The sequence below is a fragment of the Myxocyprinus asiaticus genome, chromosome 23, assembly GCF_019703515.2.
Source record: "Myxocyprinus asiaticus isolate MX2 ecotype Aquarium Trade chromosome 23, UBuf_Myxa_2, whole genome shotgun sequence".
NCBI classification, from domain to species: domain Eukaryota; kingdom Metazoa; phylum Chordata; class Actinopteri; order Cypriniformes; family Catostomidae; genus Myxocyprinus; species Myxocyprinus asiaticus.
The window spans coordinates 3882564-3900011 of NC_059366.1; the positions used below are offsets into that span (position 1 = coordinate 3882564).

Sequence of the window (17448 nt, forward strand, 5' to 3'; positions counted from 1 at the left end):
GGCTATATGGGTGAATCTCACCCCCAAAATCAAAAGAAAAAAAATTAGAAATTACATTTAGCTAAACAAAATCATGCATATTTTAGGACCATTAAGACTTTGCTATATGTCATTATTTTCATGACAATGCACATTTTCTTCCAAATTCTCATTACTGTGATGGAAAAATATATAGTTCTAATTACGGTAATGTAAAAATAATAATAATAATAATAATAATAATAATAATAAAAAAATAATAATAATTATATATATATATATGCACACACACACTGGCAGCTAAAAGTTTGGAATAATGTACAGATTTTGCTCTTATGGAAAGAAATTGGTACTTTTATTCACCAAAGTGGCATTCAACTGATCGCAATGTATTGTCCGGACATTAATAACATGAAAAATTACTATTACAATTTGAAAAAAATATTCAGAACTTCTTAAACTACTTCAAAGAGTTCTCATCAAAAAAATCCTCCATGTGCAGCAATGACAGCTTTGCAGATTCTTGGCATTCTAGCTGTCAGTTTGTCCAGATACTCAGGTGACATTTCACCCCACGCTTCCTGTAGCACTTGCAATAGATGTGGCTGTCTTGTCGGACACTTCTCACACACCTTACAGTCTAGCTGATCCCACAAAAGCTCAATGGTGTTAAGATCCATAACACTCTTTTCCAATTATCTGTTGTCCAATGTCTGTTTCTTTGCCCACTCTAACCTTTTCTTTTTGTTTTTCTATTTCAAAAGTGGCTTTTTCTTTGCAATTCTTCCCATAAGGCCTGCACCCCTGAGTCTTCTCTTTACTGTTGTAGATGAAACTGGTGTTGAGCGGGTAGAATTCAATGAAGCTGTCAGCTGAGGACATGTGAGGCATCTATTTCTCAAACTAGAGACTCTGATGTACTTATCCTCTTGTTTAGTTGTACATCTGGCCTTCCACATCTCTTTCTGTCCTTGTTAGAGCCAGTTGACTGTAGTGTACACCTTTGTATGAAATCTTCAGTTTTTTGGCAATTTCAAGCATTGTATAGCCTTCATTCCTCAAAACAATGATTGACTGATGAGTTTCTAGAGAAAGCTGTTTCTTTTTTGCCATTTTTGACCTAATATTTACTTTAAGACATGCCAGTCTATTGCATACTGTGGCAACTCAAAAACAAACTCAAAAACAATGTTAAGCTTCATTTAACGAACCAAATATGTTTGATATAATGGCAAGTGATTTTCTAGTAACAAATTAGCAATTCAGCATGATTACTCAAGGATAAGGTGTTGGAGTGATGGTTGCTGGAAATGGGGTCTGTCTAGATTTTATCAAAAATGACTTTTTTCAAATAGTGATGGTGCTGTTTTTTACATCAGTAATGTCCTGAATATACTTTGTGATCAGTTGAATGCCACTTTGGTGAATTAAAGTACCAATTTCCTTTCACAGTGTGAATATATTTGTAAAATATTCACACATCATGGTAGTACTTGTTGCAATTCTGTAAAATTATGCTGATTTAAGATTAAACCAAGTAGAAATTACTGTATTACAGTAATCAGAATCACCATCGAGGACAATGAGTATTACAAAAACATGGTCTAGATGCACGATGATAATAAAGATTTGGGGAGAGATTATGCTTAGTTATTATGAAAATATTGTTACAATGCAAAAAAATATTAATAGTCCTATAACAGTCTTCATTTTATTTATGCAAACTGTAAATTATTATTATTTTGTTCTTTTGATTTTGGTGTGAAATATGACCTAGACATATTTTTGTGATATTCACTGATATAGTACACCACTATAACATATACTGACTTGAAGAAAATATAAAAAATTAAATTGAACAAAATCAATGATGCTATTGTGTTAGCATTGTGAAAACAAACAAAATGTGTAGAAAATAACTACTTTTGTTAAATGTACATTCACTACATAGATCTTCGAAGCAATTAACAGTCAATAAAAGCGGCTTAAATAGATTTTTTTAATCAGCTTCCATGTTTTTTTAGCCTCAATGTATTTAACCCTCCATTACTGTTCGGGTAATTTTTTAGCCTTTTGACTTTTTAAATTAGCAATGGTTTCCTTCATCGGAGCAGTACAAGGCTTGGTGACTTTTCCTTCACTCATCATCTGAACATAAACAAAAAAACTGGACTTGATTTGATGAGTATAAATGGTTGCAGGAAAAAAAATATTTTTTTTACCCCCACAGGATATGCATGGGTGAGACTATAACACAGAATTTTTTTTTAATTTATCAAATCAGTCAGCCACAATGTGGAACACCCACACAGAAATGATGGGGTGAGACTCTAGCACAACACGCCCGCGCGCACACACACACACACACACTCACAAATGAATTTATGAGACTACACCGATCAGCCACAACATTAAAACCACCTGCCTATTATTGTGTTGGTCCCCCTCGTGCTGCCAAAACAGCACCAACCCACATCTCAGAATAGCATACCGTAGACTTTGTCAGTTCAAACCAGTCTCTGTTGACCTCTCTCATCAACAAGGCATTTCCGTCCACAGAACTGCCACTCACTGGATGTTTTCTGTTTTTGGCACCATTTTGAGTAAATTCTAGAGACTGTTGTGCATGAAAATCCCAGGAGATCAGCAGTTACAGAAATACTCAAACCAGCCCATCTGGCACCGACAATCATGCCATGGTCCAAATCACTCAAATCACATGTTCCCCCATTCTGATGGTTGATGTGAACATTAACTGGAGCTCCTGACACGTATCTGCATGATTTTATGCACTGCACTGCTGCCACACAATTGGCTGATTAGAAAATCACATGGATGTTTGTTGGTGCCAGATGGGGTGGTTTGAGTATTTCTGTAACTGCTGATCTCCTGGGATTTTCACACACAACAGTCACGAGAATTTGCTCCGAACAGTGCCAAAAACAAAAAACATCCAGTGAGCAGCAGTTCTGTGGACAGAAACACCTTGTTGATGAGAGAGGTCAACAGAAAATGGCCAGACAGTTTCGAACTCACAAAATCTACGGTAACTCAGATAACCGCTCTGTACAATTGTGGTAAGAATGGTATTCTGAGATGCGGGTTGGCGCTGTTTTGGTGGCACAAGGGGGACCTACACAATATTAGGCAGGTGGTTTTAATGTTGTGGCTGATCGGTGAACAATGCTGTGAATTTTTTTTTAATTTTGCAAAAAACAAAATCAGCCACAATGCAGCATGCACACGCACACACACACACACACACACACACACACACACACACACACACGCATTGGTGCGGCTATCATTATGAGGACTCTCCACAGACATAATGATTTTTATACTGTACAAACTATAAATTCATCCCCTAACCCTACCCCTAAACCAAACCCCCACAAACAACTTTCTGCATTTTTACATTTTCAAAAAAACATAGTTTAGTATGTTTTTTTTTTTAAGCGATTTGAATTCTAGGAACACTAGAAATGTCCTCATAAACCACATTTATAGCATAATACCCTTGTAATTACCAGTTTGTAACTAAACAAAATGTCCTCGTAAACCACCCAACCCCCCCCCCCCCCCCCCCCCACACACACACACACACAGAGATCAAAGCCAGAGTCTAACCCCATATTACTGCTGTTTTTTGTCACTGATTTGAATTTTTATGTTTGCAAAAAAAAATTCACGTTTGCCATTGCAAAGTCTTTTGTTTGTACCCAAATTGTATTATCATTGTTCATTGCTGTTCATATCTGTTTATTGATGTTTGTTTTATTGACATTTTATTCATTTACTCTATTGAGTTATTGAATTTTGATGCTTAATGTCTGAAATAAAATAGGTAACAAAATGCTTTATGTCTTCTGTTCATAATACCAAAGGTTTGACTGTAAGCATAATGTAGCATTATTGCAAGAACTGATACTTCAAAACAAGTTTTTTTTTTTCAAAGCAAAAATTGTACAAATAATAGACTTTGATGTCCAAGTACATATCCAAATTCATAACTTGTGAAATACATCTCGAAACTAAGTTTGTTTCAACATTGGGTTACAGAGACTAGGACCATCTAAATCAATGGATCACTGAGGCCATCTACTGGCTTTTAGTGTTATTTCATATCATGTATTTATTTATTTATTTTCGCCAGAGGTTAGCAAATGCTCCAAAAGCCTCAAACAATCTCATGTTTTCTAAATTTGTCAGATTAATAAAGTAATAAAGAAATTAATATAAAATGTGTTTATTTTATTAATTTATTAATATATATATATATATATATATATAAAATTAAATGTAAAAAAAAAAAAAATCTAATTAAGTCTAAATACCATCAAACTCCATATGAAATGCAAGAGTTTAATATAATGAATTTATTGAAATTTCCTTTAAAAAAAAATCCATTAAATATATGATTACAGTTCGAGGTCGAATTTAACCCCGATCAGTAAAGGTGTCAGCCTTTAACTAACAGTATCCAAAGGGTTAAGCAAAAATGGTTATGTATAAAAATAAATTGTTATATATTTCTCATTATCTTCTAATGATTCTAAGATCAACTGTCTATGCTCAGTCTTAAGAAATGCTGTATTCTTTACTGATGTGTATAATACTGCTCTATAAGTGTGGCATACTCCTGTATATTTGTTAAGTTCCTCTGATACGTTCTCCTTTACGTCAACAAACAAAAAGTTTAGATAAGACCAGTGCAGATTAGTACATTAATAAGGTTATCCTCTTTATAACTAATTAAAACAATACTCTATAGACGCCTGAGAAATGTGCTTAATTGAACCCTAATTGTTGCCTAGTGCCCTTGTTTTTGTAATTCAATATGAATCTTTTAAAGACTAAATGGCCTTAGCTTGGTGAGTGGATATACATATATCTATGATGCTATGGAAACCTACATCACTTTGATCGCAGTGTTACACAGATACGGACAACAGGACTGAAGGTGGACATGCTGCTCTCAATCTGTGCGGGGTTTCCTGTATTTCACCTTCTCGTTGGATGTCACCCCATTAGAGTGGCCATTTATTGATCCATTAGAATAATCAGTTTTTCGAGAGTCGCCGTGTCCTTTATAGGTCTGTGGAGCAAAGAACGAGAACATTTGGAGCAATTCTTTAAGCTGTACTGTTTCACAACACAAGCAGGATGATATTTTGAACACTACTAATTAGAACCAGTTTACCTTTATGTAGAAATTTGTGAAGAGTAAGATAAGAGTGATCATATAACTGATCTGGAAATACAGCCAGCCCATTGGAAAACCACATGGCGAAAACACAGCACAAGATGTTTGGAACATAGTTAGAACAAACTGGACCTGCAAGAGGAAAGAGCCATCAGTGTCCTGCTACTGATCTAATATAGCAAGTGGGTGATTCTTCAATTAGGGGCATTTGAAATCTTCAAACTGGTAAAACAATGATCACATGTCCTGGGATAATGTTCGGAATTGGATCATGGTCTTGATCAACCTTCAAGTCGTATAATGTGTGATGGTGTGGATTTTTATTTTGTGAGTGGTGGTAGTGATAGTAATCACTATTGACCTAATGTGGAAAAAAGCTGGATCAGCCTTGGACTTACAAATTGCTTACAAGAAGTAATCTAGCCATCAATCAACATTAAATTGTTTAAAACAAAATAAAAATGGATTGTTCCTGAATTAAAATTCTCAAATACTTATGCTAATGATTATTGATGGTTTGGTATGCACCTAATGATGCTACTCTCAGATCATGATGTTAAAATGTAAAAAAAAAAAAGATGTTCAGACTGTAAAACAAAACTAAATAGAAACATATTTTTGTAAAAAAAAAGAAAACGTCCTGGTTACTTGGTTAACCTCCATTCCCTGATGGAGGGAACGAGACGTTGTGTCGATGTAGTGACACTAGGGGTCACTCTTGGGAGCCCGAGATACCTCTGGTCTTTGATAAAAGGCCAATGAAAATTGGCGAGTGGTATTTGCATGCCACTCCCCCAGACATACGGGTATAAAAGGAGCTGGTATGCAACCACTCATTCAGGTTTTATGCTAAGGAGCCGAGACAAGGTCCGGCCATTTCAGCGGGTAGTTCAGCACTGTGGCAGGAGGGACACAACGTCTCGTTCCCTCCATCAGGGAACGGAGGTTACGCAAGTAACCAGGACGTTCCCTATCTGTCACTCACTCGACGTTGTGTCGATGTAGTGACACTAGGAGTCCCTATACAAAACGCCACAACTGGGTGAACTGTGTTACGAGAACTGGCGGTGTGTAACGGGCAGACAACTGTGTGCCTCATAGCCAGCGCACCAGGCCGACACGTAACCTCCCCCAACATAGTTATAAGTGTCGAACGGCCCTTTGGTGACAAGTCGACTACCCAAAAGATAGAGACAGGCTAACCCAGTCGTGGCCACTATTCCCCTTCTTTTTTTCCACTCCCTAAAAAACAAAGGGGATTATCCGACTGGGCCGCCAGGTCTAGTCGGGGGGTGTCCCTCCCATGGGGAGGACACCGCGGAGACCATACCTCGCCCAAAGAGAGGGGGGGATATTTAAGTGGAAAATACGTCACATGGTCTTGCCGACCATGTGGAGAAATCTCATGGTAGATCCTACCCAACGGGGGAGGAGTTCCTACAAACATGGAGACTGTGGCAGAGGGGGCTCTGCCCAAGGAAGACGCAGTTCGCCAACAGGGAAACGAATTAGCGGAGGATATACGTTGCATGGGGTTACCTTACAGGGAACCGCCACATGCAGAGCAACTACCCCAGCACAGGGCTCTTAGTTAGCACGTGTACTGGGCCGGCAGCGAGTCTCTCCGAAAACTCGACTGCCACAGGGCTCGGAGGAAGTCAACCAGGGAACATAGTTTGTGAACACTACTGGGAATTAATGGCACACGTCTTCAGCTCAGAGGAGGTGAAAGACGCTATGTGCAAGCGATACACCCAGCTGGCTATCCCGGGCTTATCTGCTCGTATTGCGTGCCACTACCTGGGACAAAACTGGTTCCACCCGGAGTTTGTAGAACCTTGCAAATATGTTGGGTGTTGCCCTGCCCACTGCTCTGCAAATGTCTGTTAGAGAAGCACCCCTGGCTAGGGCCCAGGAGGCCGCTACACCCCTGGTAGAATGGGCTTGTAGCCCTACCGGGGGCGGCACGTCCTGGGCGTGATATGCCATAGCGATCCTCTGCTTGGAGACAGCGCTTCCTTTCCGCTGTGCACCAAAGCAGACAAAGAGCTGCTCAGAGATCCTAAACCTCTGCATGCGATCCAAATAGATGCGTAAAGCACGCACTGGACACAGCAATGACAGGGCTGGGTCTGCCTCCTCCTGGGGCAGCACTCGCAGGTTCACCACCTGGTCCCTAAAAGGGGTCGTGGGAACCTTGGGCACATAGCCCGGTTGGGGTCTCAAGATCACATGAGAGTAGCCCGTACCGAACTCCAGGCACGTTTCGCTGACAGAGAACGCTTGATGGAAGTGAGCGCAGTCAGGAAGGCAGTATTCAAGGAGAGTGCCTTAAGCTCAGCTGACTGCAAAGGCTCAAAGGGGGCTCTCTGTAGACCCTGAAGAACTACAGAGAGGTCCCATGAGGGAATGAGGCGCAGTCTGGAGGGGTTCAGCCTCCTGGCTCCTCTCAGGAACCTGATGATCAGGTCGTGCTTCCCTAAGGACTTACCGTCCACTGTGTCGTGGTGTGCTGCTATAGCAGCAACGTACACCTTCAAGGTGAAAGTGGACAGCCGCCCTTCCAACCTCTCCTGCAGGAAGGAAAGCACCGATCCGACTGCGCATCTCTGGGGGTCTTCCCGTCGGGAAGAACACCACTTAACGAATAGACGCCACTTAAAGGCATACAGGCGCCTCGTAGAGGGGGCCCTAGCCTGAGTGATCGTGTCTACCACCGCGGGTGGGGTCTTTCATGTCCCATCCAGGGGCCAGACATGGAGATTCCAGAGGTCTGGTCGCGGGTGCCAGATGGTGCCCCGTCCCTGAGAAAGAAGGTCCTTCCTTAGGGGAATTCGCTGGGGGGGGGGCTGTCGCGAGGAGCGTGAGGTCTGAGAACCACGTCTGGGTGGGCCAGTAGGGTGCTACCAGACAACCTGCTCCTCGTCCTCCCTGACCTTGCACAGAGTCTGTGCAAGTAGGCTCACTGGGGGAAACGTATATTTGCGTAGGCCAGCTGTGTGCCAGCGCGTCTATGCCGAGAGGTGCCTCGGTCAGGGCGTACCAGAGCGGGCAGTGGGAGGATTCTTGGGAGGCGAACAGGTCTACCTGTGCCTGTCCGAATCGACTCCAAATCAGCTGGACCACCTGAGGATGGAGTCTCCACTCTCCTCTGAGGGTAACCTGCCATGACACTGCGTCCGCTGCAGTGTTGAGGTCGCCCAGGATGTGAGTGGCTCGCAGCAACTTGAAGTGCTGCTGACTCCAGAGGAGGAGACAGCAGGGCGCGTTGTGACATACAACGAGAGCGCAGACCGCCTTGGCGGTTGACATATGCTACCGTTGCCATGCTGTCTGTCCGAACTAACACGTGTTTGCCCTGGATCAATGGCCGGAACCCCGCAGGGCGAGCAGAATTGCCAACAACTCGAGGCAGTTGATGTGCCAACGTAGCCGCGGGGCCGTCCATAAGACGGCGGCTGCGTGCCCATTGCAAACAGCGCCCCAGCCCGTTTTGGAGGTGTCTGTCATGACAACGACACGCCTGGAGACCTGTTCTAGGGGAACACCTGCCCGTAGAAACGAGAGGTCAGTCCAAGTGCTGAAGAGACGGCGACAGACCGGCATGATGGCCACGCGATGTGTCCCGCGGCACCATGCCCATCTTGGGACTCGAGTCTGAAGCCAGTGCTGTAGCGGTCTCATATGCATCAACCCAAGTGGGGTGGCCACCGCTGAGGATGCCATATGCCCCAGGAGCCTCTGAAAGAGTTTCAGTGGAACTGCTGTTTTCTGTTTGAATGCCTTCAGCACCGATTGTGCGCGCTCGTTGGTGAGGCACGCTGTCAATGAGACTGAGTCCAACTCCAAACTGAGAAAAGAGATGCACTGAACCGGGAGGAGTTTGCTCTTTTCCCAGTTGACCCGAAGCCCTAATCGGCTGAGGTGCGAGAGCACCAAGTCCCTGTGTGCACACAACATGTCCCGAGAGTGAGCAAGGTTTAGCCAATCGTCGAGATAGTTGAGAATGTGAATGCCCACTTCCCTTAACAGGGCAAGAGCTGCCTCTGCGACCTTCATGAAGATGCGAGGGGAGAAGGACAGGCCGAAAGTGAGGACCTTGTACTGATACGCCTGACCCTCGAATGCAAACCGCAGGAAGGGTCTGTGTCGAGGCAGAATCGAGACATGAAAGTACACGTCCTTCAGGTCTACCGCCACGAACCAATCTTGATGCCGGATGCTTGCCAGAATGCGTTTTTGCATCAGCATCTTGAAAGTGAGTCTGTAAAGCCCGGTTCAGTACTCGCAGGTCCAAGATTGGCCGCAACCCACCACCTTTTTCCGGTATGATGAAGTAGGGGCTGTAAAACACCTTCTTCATCTCGGCCGGAGGGAAAGGTTCTATCGCACCCTTCCGTAGGAGGGTGGCAATCTCTGTGCGCAAGGTAGTAGCGTTTTTATTCCTTCACCAAGGTGAAGTGGATACCGCTGAACCTGGGCGGACGCCTGGCAAACTGAATCGCGTAGCCGAGTCGGACGGTCAGGACCAGCCATTGCAACGGATTGGAAAGCGCAAGCCACGCATCCAAGTTCCGCGTGAGGGGGACCAAAGGGACAATGTTGTTGGGCCTCATGTATTCAGATAGAAGACAAAGGCAGGCCTAACACAGTCGTAAAACCTAACTCAGGCCCATATACAAAGTCATAAATCTTACTGATAAAAACCGTGCCAAAATCAAACAAAGGGAGTCCAAAACAGACTACAAATCCCATGAAGCCTTGCTCACTAAAGGATCGAACTCTCAACTCTTATTGGATGAGGCACATGACAGAACACCCCTCAACCATGATGTCATCAGGAGTAGAAATACCTCAGTAGAAATTCCAGCAACTTTGCTCGCCGTGCGTAGACGCAGCTCATCGCTGCTCTCAGGTGTAGCCTCGTAGCACAAGGAAGTAACGTCCGACTTGAAACTGTGGCCATACAATCTCCATCCCGCTGGACGAGTTGAGATTACTCTGTGTTCCACCGAACATTCTAACGGATCTGAAGGAGACCGCTGAGCAATCTGCATCTTCATCCGTTTGCCTGCAGAAGTGAAGAGATGAAAGATTTCTCTTCCATCTTCAATCAAGTCGACGTCGCTGATTTCTCCACCAGCCCGCCGAGAATCAGCAGCCGTACCGCCCGCAGACAGAGCGAGGAAACGGCCTCCCATCAACCCTCGACCAAAACTCTTGAATTTTAATTCAGAACCAAAATACATGGGCTATGTCCCCATCCTCCAACTTGCATCACCAGCAAGCAGGTGTATCTTTAAGGCCAAGCCAATACAATCTAAAGGGAGTCCAATAAAAATGATGCAGAATGTTAAATTTAATAGACTTGACATTTTTTAAAATCCTACACCATTCTTCATCTTCCAGTACTAAATTTAAATCTCTCTCCCATAACTTCTTAAGAGATGTTAAAACCCCGTCCCCTAGACTCTGAATTAGCCAGGAATAGTACGCTGAAGCTTCATGACCTTTTCTAAAAGCAGCAAGCACCATCTTAAGAGTGTCTGCCGCTTTAGGGGGCTGCATACTACATCCAAAGGTGATACAGAGTAGATGGCGCAGCTGTAAGTACCTGAAGAATTAAGATCTGGGAATTCCAAATCACTGTATTATATTTTCAAAGGATCTCAATGCTCCATTTTCATACAGGTCACCCAGCGTAGTAACACCCTTCTCAATCCATTCTGTCCAGCAGAAAGGGGACTTGTTAATGCACAACTTAGGGTTCAACCAAATACTTGAGGCAACGTTCAGGTAAATTGAACACACGGGAAACTTTTGTCCAGACTAAATGCATGTGCGAGATAATGGGATGTGTCTTTACTTCTCCGGGCAGCTTGGTAGAAAGACTTTTCAATGGCAAGATAGGGGCAAGGACCTCCTGTTCAATAAAGAGCCAGGGAGGGGCTCTCTCAGGTGGAAGCGACCAATGTGCCAAATGTCTGAGACCAAAAGCATAATAGTAAAACAAAATCTTGGGGAGACCTAACCTACCTTTGTCAACTGGCCTATGTAACTTACTGGAATGTAACCGAGGGCGTTTACCATTCCAAATAAAGGATTTAGCTATACTATCAAATTGTTTAAAATAAAAGAGGGGAACTTCAATGGGGAGAGACTGTAGTAGGTAGATGAATTTTGGAATACAATTCATTTTTATAACATTAACCTTCCAAGTCATAAATAAATGTAGTGAAGCCCACCTGTCCACATCACTCGAAAACCTTTTTATTAAATGGTTAAAATTAACTCTAACTAAATCACTCAGATTCACTGGAAATAAAATGCCCAAATACTTAATGCCCTGCTTGGGCCACTGGAAGGCCCGTGGTTGAAAAGGCGTTACAGGGCAATACGCTGTCAGAGCCAAAACTTCGGATTTAGACCAATTCAATCTATATCCTGAGAACTTAGAAAATGAATTAATAATTCTGTGGAGGCAAGGCATAGATCTAGTAGGGTCGGAGACAAATAATAAAATATAATCTGCATAAAGCAAAAACGTATGCGCCACACCTCCCGCCATCATCCTTTCTTATCGTGGCTGCTAATGGTTCCAGGGCAAGACAGAACAATAAGGGGGAAAAAGGGCAACCCTGCCGGGTGCCCCTATCCAGAATAAAATAATCTGAAATTAATCCATTCATTCAAGGTTATCTCAGAATCAAGAGAATTGTTTGTCAGTGTAGGAAGTTCTAATGGTTCCACAAAGTTTCTAATATCCTCATCAGTAGACAAAGACGTGGAACTATAGAGATCAAGATAGAATTCTTTAAAAGCGTTATTATTATCAGTGGCTGAGGTAAATATTTCACCACCAGCAGATTTCACTGAAGGAATGGTAGAAAAAGACTCTCTCTGTTTTATATATCTAGCCAGAAGTGTCCCTGCCTTGTCCCCAGACTCAAAGTATGACTGTCTTGCCCTGAATAGCCAAAATTCCACCTTCCGTGACAAAATAGGATTATATCTGTATTTCAATCGGGCCAATTACCTGAGGCCATTAGACGACATTCGGCGCTTCAGCTCTGCCTCGACACTTTTAATATTCCCTTCCAATTCCATGAGTTCTTGTGCTTTGGATTTTTTGGGAAATGAGGCATACTGTATTATCTGGCCCCTAAGAACCGCCTTAAGTGCCTCCCAAGCCATGCCCACAGAGGATACTGAGGACCAGTTGGTCTCCATATAGACATTAATTTCAGCCTTTAGCATTTGTTGGAATTCAGGATTTTGCAAAAGGGATACATTAAAGTGCCAATGATATGATTTCCTTCTCTCCATATGTGGCAACACCTCTAAACACACCAGGGTGTGACCTGAGACTAAAATGCAGGGCTCGACATTAAGGACTGCCTGATGGCCGGGGCCAGTGTGAGAAAGATTCTGGCCGGTTGCTAGAACTGTCACTTGCCCGATCGGGCCAGTGCTGCATTTATAACATTAGTGCAAGCAAACAACAAACGAGAGAGCACAAAAATTACATGGAGCGAATGAAGTCTTCTAACAGAGGAGCAAGCGTGAGTATATTTATCTCGCAAGGACGTAATATACATAATATACTGGACGCGCCAAGGCACAGACGTATGCACGCACAAGATCGTGCAGACACCAAGCGCACTCTCCTAGCACTGTCCTCGCTCTTTTCCAAGTGTCTTACCAGCAGCTATTACCAATGTGTAGAAAATTGCAGGAAAAAAAAAAACACTTAATGAATTTCGTAGTGGAATTTAACGTCTTGTGCAACACTTTAAGTATCCCTGCACATTCCGTGTTCACAGTGCATGAAATCCCCACATTTTTCGTTTTTACATGTTGGTGAAAATTAGTAATCCACACATTGGAACACAAGAAATCAACAGTTTCTTTCTATAGGACTGAAAATCCTTGTCTCTCCATGCATAGGTCTCATCATCATCTCTCTCCGTGCAGCGAAGACTGTTTAACATGCATGTGGTCTCGTAAAGGGACAGAGCACTAGTTTTATTCCCACTGTAAAAAAAACAAACACATTTTCTCTCATTAATTCGCCTTTAGAGATGAAGCGCTGAATGAGACGTAATAAACTTTGTTAAACCCCAGTTATACATGTGTCTGGAAATCACGAGCTGCTCAATATCCAAAATGAAAGTATACATTTAATTAGGTAATGTTTCAAAATGTAAACATTAATTCGACATGATAATGCCGTTTGATATGAAAAGAAGCAAGATCACTATGGCTATTAGGCTATTATTTTCAGAGCTGTTCAGCGAAAGGGTGAAGATGAATATTTGAAACAGTCTACTTCATATCATCCTCATAAAACACCTGTTACATGTCTAAATTCTGGACTATACAGGTATTTTTGTTCTTTGTATATCAGTCAGTGTTGGTCTTGTTTGGGTTGTCTGATTTCTTGTTATATACACGTTGTTAATTCACAGAATAGGCCTAATATCTAGCTACTGTATATTACACATCACAACCGATTTAGTAGCAAGTCTGTTCTCTCAGCCAATAATCAGATCTTTAACTCGTGAATAATGAATAAAAGTGAATAATCTTTGATCCTTCTTGTGAAAACACTACACATGGGCAAAAGTTGCATGACAGCATGACTAAATGGGTGGCCGAAAACCCATCATCTCCTCCACAGAACTCTTGGCTCAAAAACACATGTGTAAATGGCAGGACGGCTGAGGTTAATATGATATATTTATGAATTTATATCTGTAAAGCGCATATATGGGATTACATAAAGCATAAATCATATCTTGCAAATTATAAATGTGATTCAATTTTGGGGGACATTGTATTTTGTCTCTCCAATCTGGAATGCCCAATTCCCAATGCGCTCCAAGTCCTCGTGGTGGTGTAGTGACTCGCCTCAATCTAATCAGCAACAGATGAAATGAGGGACTTATATATAAAACAAAAAATCTATTCTAGAATAAATCTTATGGACTTATGAAAAAAATTTATAATCCCTCCCAGACGGGTTCAGAAGTCTCCAAACATCTGTAAGACCAAGATTTTTACACATCCTGTGAAGCGTCAATGTTGCTCTAGGGGGCTTGCGCACTTTTGCTTCACTATGATCAAGAACTGAGTCCATCAAAAGATTAAAGTCTCCCCCCAATATTATATCATGAGGGGTGCCAGGGGCTTGCAACATCCCTTCAAGATTTATAAAAAAGCCCTGATCATCGACGTTAGTTGCATAAATATTAGCCAAAATAAGACTTTGCCCCTGAATTTCAGCTAAAACTATAATGACTCTTCCTAATTTATCTTTAATCTGTTTGAGACATTTGAATTGTAGATATTTACTTATCAGTGAAATGACTCCCCTGCTCTTACTCGAGCCAGCACTATAGAAAACATGCCCACCCCATATCTTCCCAAATTTTTCAGCTTCCTGCGGAGAAAGATGCGTTTCTTGAAGAAACACTATATCATATTTCGTATGCTTGAGGAGAGAAATAACCTTCCTTCTTTTAATGGGGTGCCCCAACCCATTCACATTCCACGTGGGGAGAGACAATCAAAGATTGTGTGTCAAAAACAAGATTATAAAGACCACATTCCAACATTAGTGAAACAATCAAAACCTGAACATCCCCCAGAAAAAAAAAAAAAAAAAAAAAAACAGAATAAAGAAAAACGTGCGCATTAACCCCACGCATGACTGGCGTCCGTCCCTCCAAACTAAAACAATCCATGCACGCCTACGCGAACCCCCGCGACAAACTTGCCATCAGATTGCTCAAGTTCGGTGTTTCTATACAAATTTTGTGAGATAGAATTACACAGCAAAAGATAATCTATAAAAGAAAACTCCAGCCGATAGGCGGAACCAGCACAAAAAGAGCGTGCAGATTCCTCAAACAGTCAAGCGAATGTTTAGTGAGCTGGTTCACTCGGCTGCACGTGTACGACAAGACTTACCCCATTGACTTTATGAAGGACATCGCTTGCTGTGGGTATGTGAATGTTTTACAGCATTTATTCTCAATTTGGCCAGGAATAACAGTGCAAAAGCGACCTTCTTTTGATGTAAAAGTTTCTTGCATTCCCTGAATCGATCACTTTTCTCTCTTGTCGAATTCACAAAGTCTGGGAACAAGAAAATGCTGTGGTTCTTACAAGAAAGCCTTCCTTTACTCCTCGCGCAACACAAGATCTTTATCGGATGATCTCAGAAATTTAGCCAGAATTGGTCTCCCTCCACGGATCTCCGAGCAGGAACCCTGTGAGTTCACTCGATTTCCAGCTTATGGCCTGCTATGTTGAGCAGATTCAGAAAGAGCCCATCCAGGAACTTCACCGTATCCTGTCCCACTTCTCCTTCAGGAACTCTGACGATACGGATGTCATTCCGCCGGCTACGGTTCTCCATGTCTTCCAACTTCCCCCAGACACACTCCAAATCCACCTTGGTCGCTAGTGGATTAGCAGATAATTCCCTCTCCGATGACTCCAGGTAATCGATCCATTTCTCGAAATCCCCCACTCTTGTAACCACATCAGAGAACTTCGCCTCCATGGCAATGATCGATCGACGTATCACAGCAAGATCCTCCAAGTCAGCAACGACCTTCATCAGCATTGCCAAGATGTTCAGCATCTCTCGCCACATTTCCCACACCTCCCCAACTAAGTCGACTCCCAGGCTTGAGGCCTGCTCGGGAGTGTCAGCTTGAGCACGATTTTGAATTATTTGACATATTGTCCTCCTAGAACAGTTATAGAACAGAGTGTATCGAATCTCACCGGTTTATGTCATTAAAAGTATTAAAACTAGCAAAGTGCGCAGAGCTCACCGTTCACACGTCCGATCCTCGCATGGCGTCACGTGGCCGAAAACATGATTTTTAAGTTTTTTTGTTACTATAAGTGTTAGAAATGTAACACTTTTCTATCCCTCCTATTAGGTTTGGGTCAATGTGACCATCTCTGCTTTTCAGTTTGAAAAGTTTGACTGTCTGAAATAGCAATATCAAATTATTAATCTAAAATGTATGATTATATTAAATTTATTATAAAATTATTAATATCAAAATGTCAAAGTTTGTGAGAAAGAAAAGGTTAATAAATAGTTGTTGAATATACTCTATATATCATGCATTATGTTCTCAAATGTCCTCATTTTGTAGGCTCTGACAAGCCAAAAAATAAAGGTTTACTGTTTTAACCTGTTTTTTTGTTTGTTTGTTTGTTTGTTTGTTTTTCTGTATTTGAGTTTATTTAACCCATTACTTAATGGATGTATCTTTTTTTCATCATAATAAGAGAGAGAAATTTGCTACAGAGAGGACAAGCCAAAATAGAGAAACTGGTAAATGCCACCTTTCAACACTTCAAAATTAGAAAAAGGTGATAAGATAGACAAGAAAAGTTTACAGCTATAAAAGTAGAATGATTGTTTTGTGTTGTTTTTTCTCTCTTGAATCATCATAGGTATTTTATCATAGGTAATCACTTGGCATTTTATTATTGTGAAAGAATTTTGCTTTAAAAGGAAGCTTTCAAGTTTGTAAGGAAAAGGGTGTTTCTTTTGAAAACTGTCAAGAAAATGTCCTGGTGATATTTAACCCCAAATCAATGCAAAAAAACACATTAAATAATATTTCCTATAAAGAAAATGAGGCCTACATTTAGGACCATTAAGATTTTTTGTATCGTGACATTATTTTCAGAACACAAACACATTTTACTCACCAATTCTCATAACAATTCTGTTTTACAGTAAAAAAAAAAAAAAAAAGATACAGTCTCACAATAATTTATCGAAGATCACTGAAAATGAAAGGCAGTACAAAGGGAGTGCTACTATGATATATAATACTTTTCAATTTAAATAAATTATCATGTTTTCACATTGCACTGTAATAAAATAAATAAATCTTGATAGCCCTAAAATAGACATGCAAAATATTTTCTTATAATTTCTTATTTGTTTCTTTTGATTTGAAAGTAAAATACGACCAAGACATTTTCTTGACAGGTTTCGTGAGAATCACCCAAAAGTGTATACTTACCAGCTGCCCTTGAGTGATGTATTTTTTCCACCACAGATACGGTCTGAGGGCTGGAACAGCAGAGAGGCCGTAATATGAATACATCAACACATGGATGAAGCTGTTAAAGGTGGCACCAAAATATGCTGATGAAAAGAGTAGAAATATCAGTATTAGTAACTGCATTAGCAGTATTCACTATCTCGTTATCACATCCAG

General features: G+C 41.6%; 1 protein-coding gene across 1 annotated transcript in view; it reads right to left on the reverse strand.

Annotated features, from left to right (window-relative positions):
• Positions 1-4343: 4343 nt before the first annotated feature.
• LOC127413627 (elongation of very long chain fatty acids protein 5-like) overlaps positions 4344-17448 on the reverse strand; it is a 36238-nt gene continuing 23133 nt past the window's right edge. Inside the window, exons 6-8 of the mRNA XM_051650908.1 lie at positions 17251-17375; positions 5183-5317; positions 4344-5077 (exon numbers count right to left, since the gene is read on the reverse strand). Coding sequence (XP_051506868.1) covers positions 4958-5077; positions 5183-5317; positions 17251-17375 — 380 coding nt within the window. The 3' untranslated portion in view covers positions 4344-4957. The remainder of the gene's footprint in view (positions 5078-5182; positions 5318-17250; positions 17376-17448) is intronic.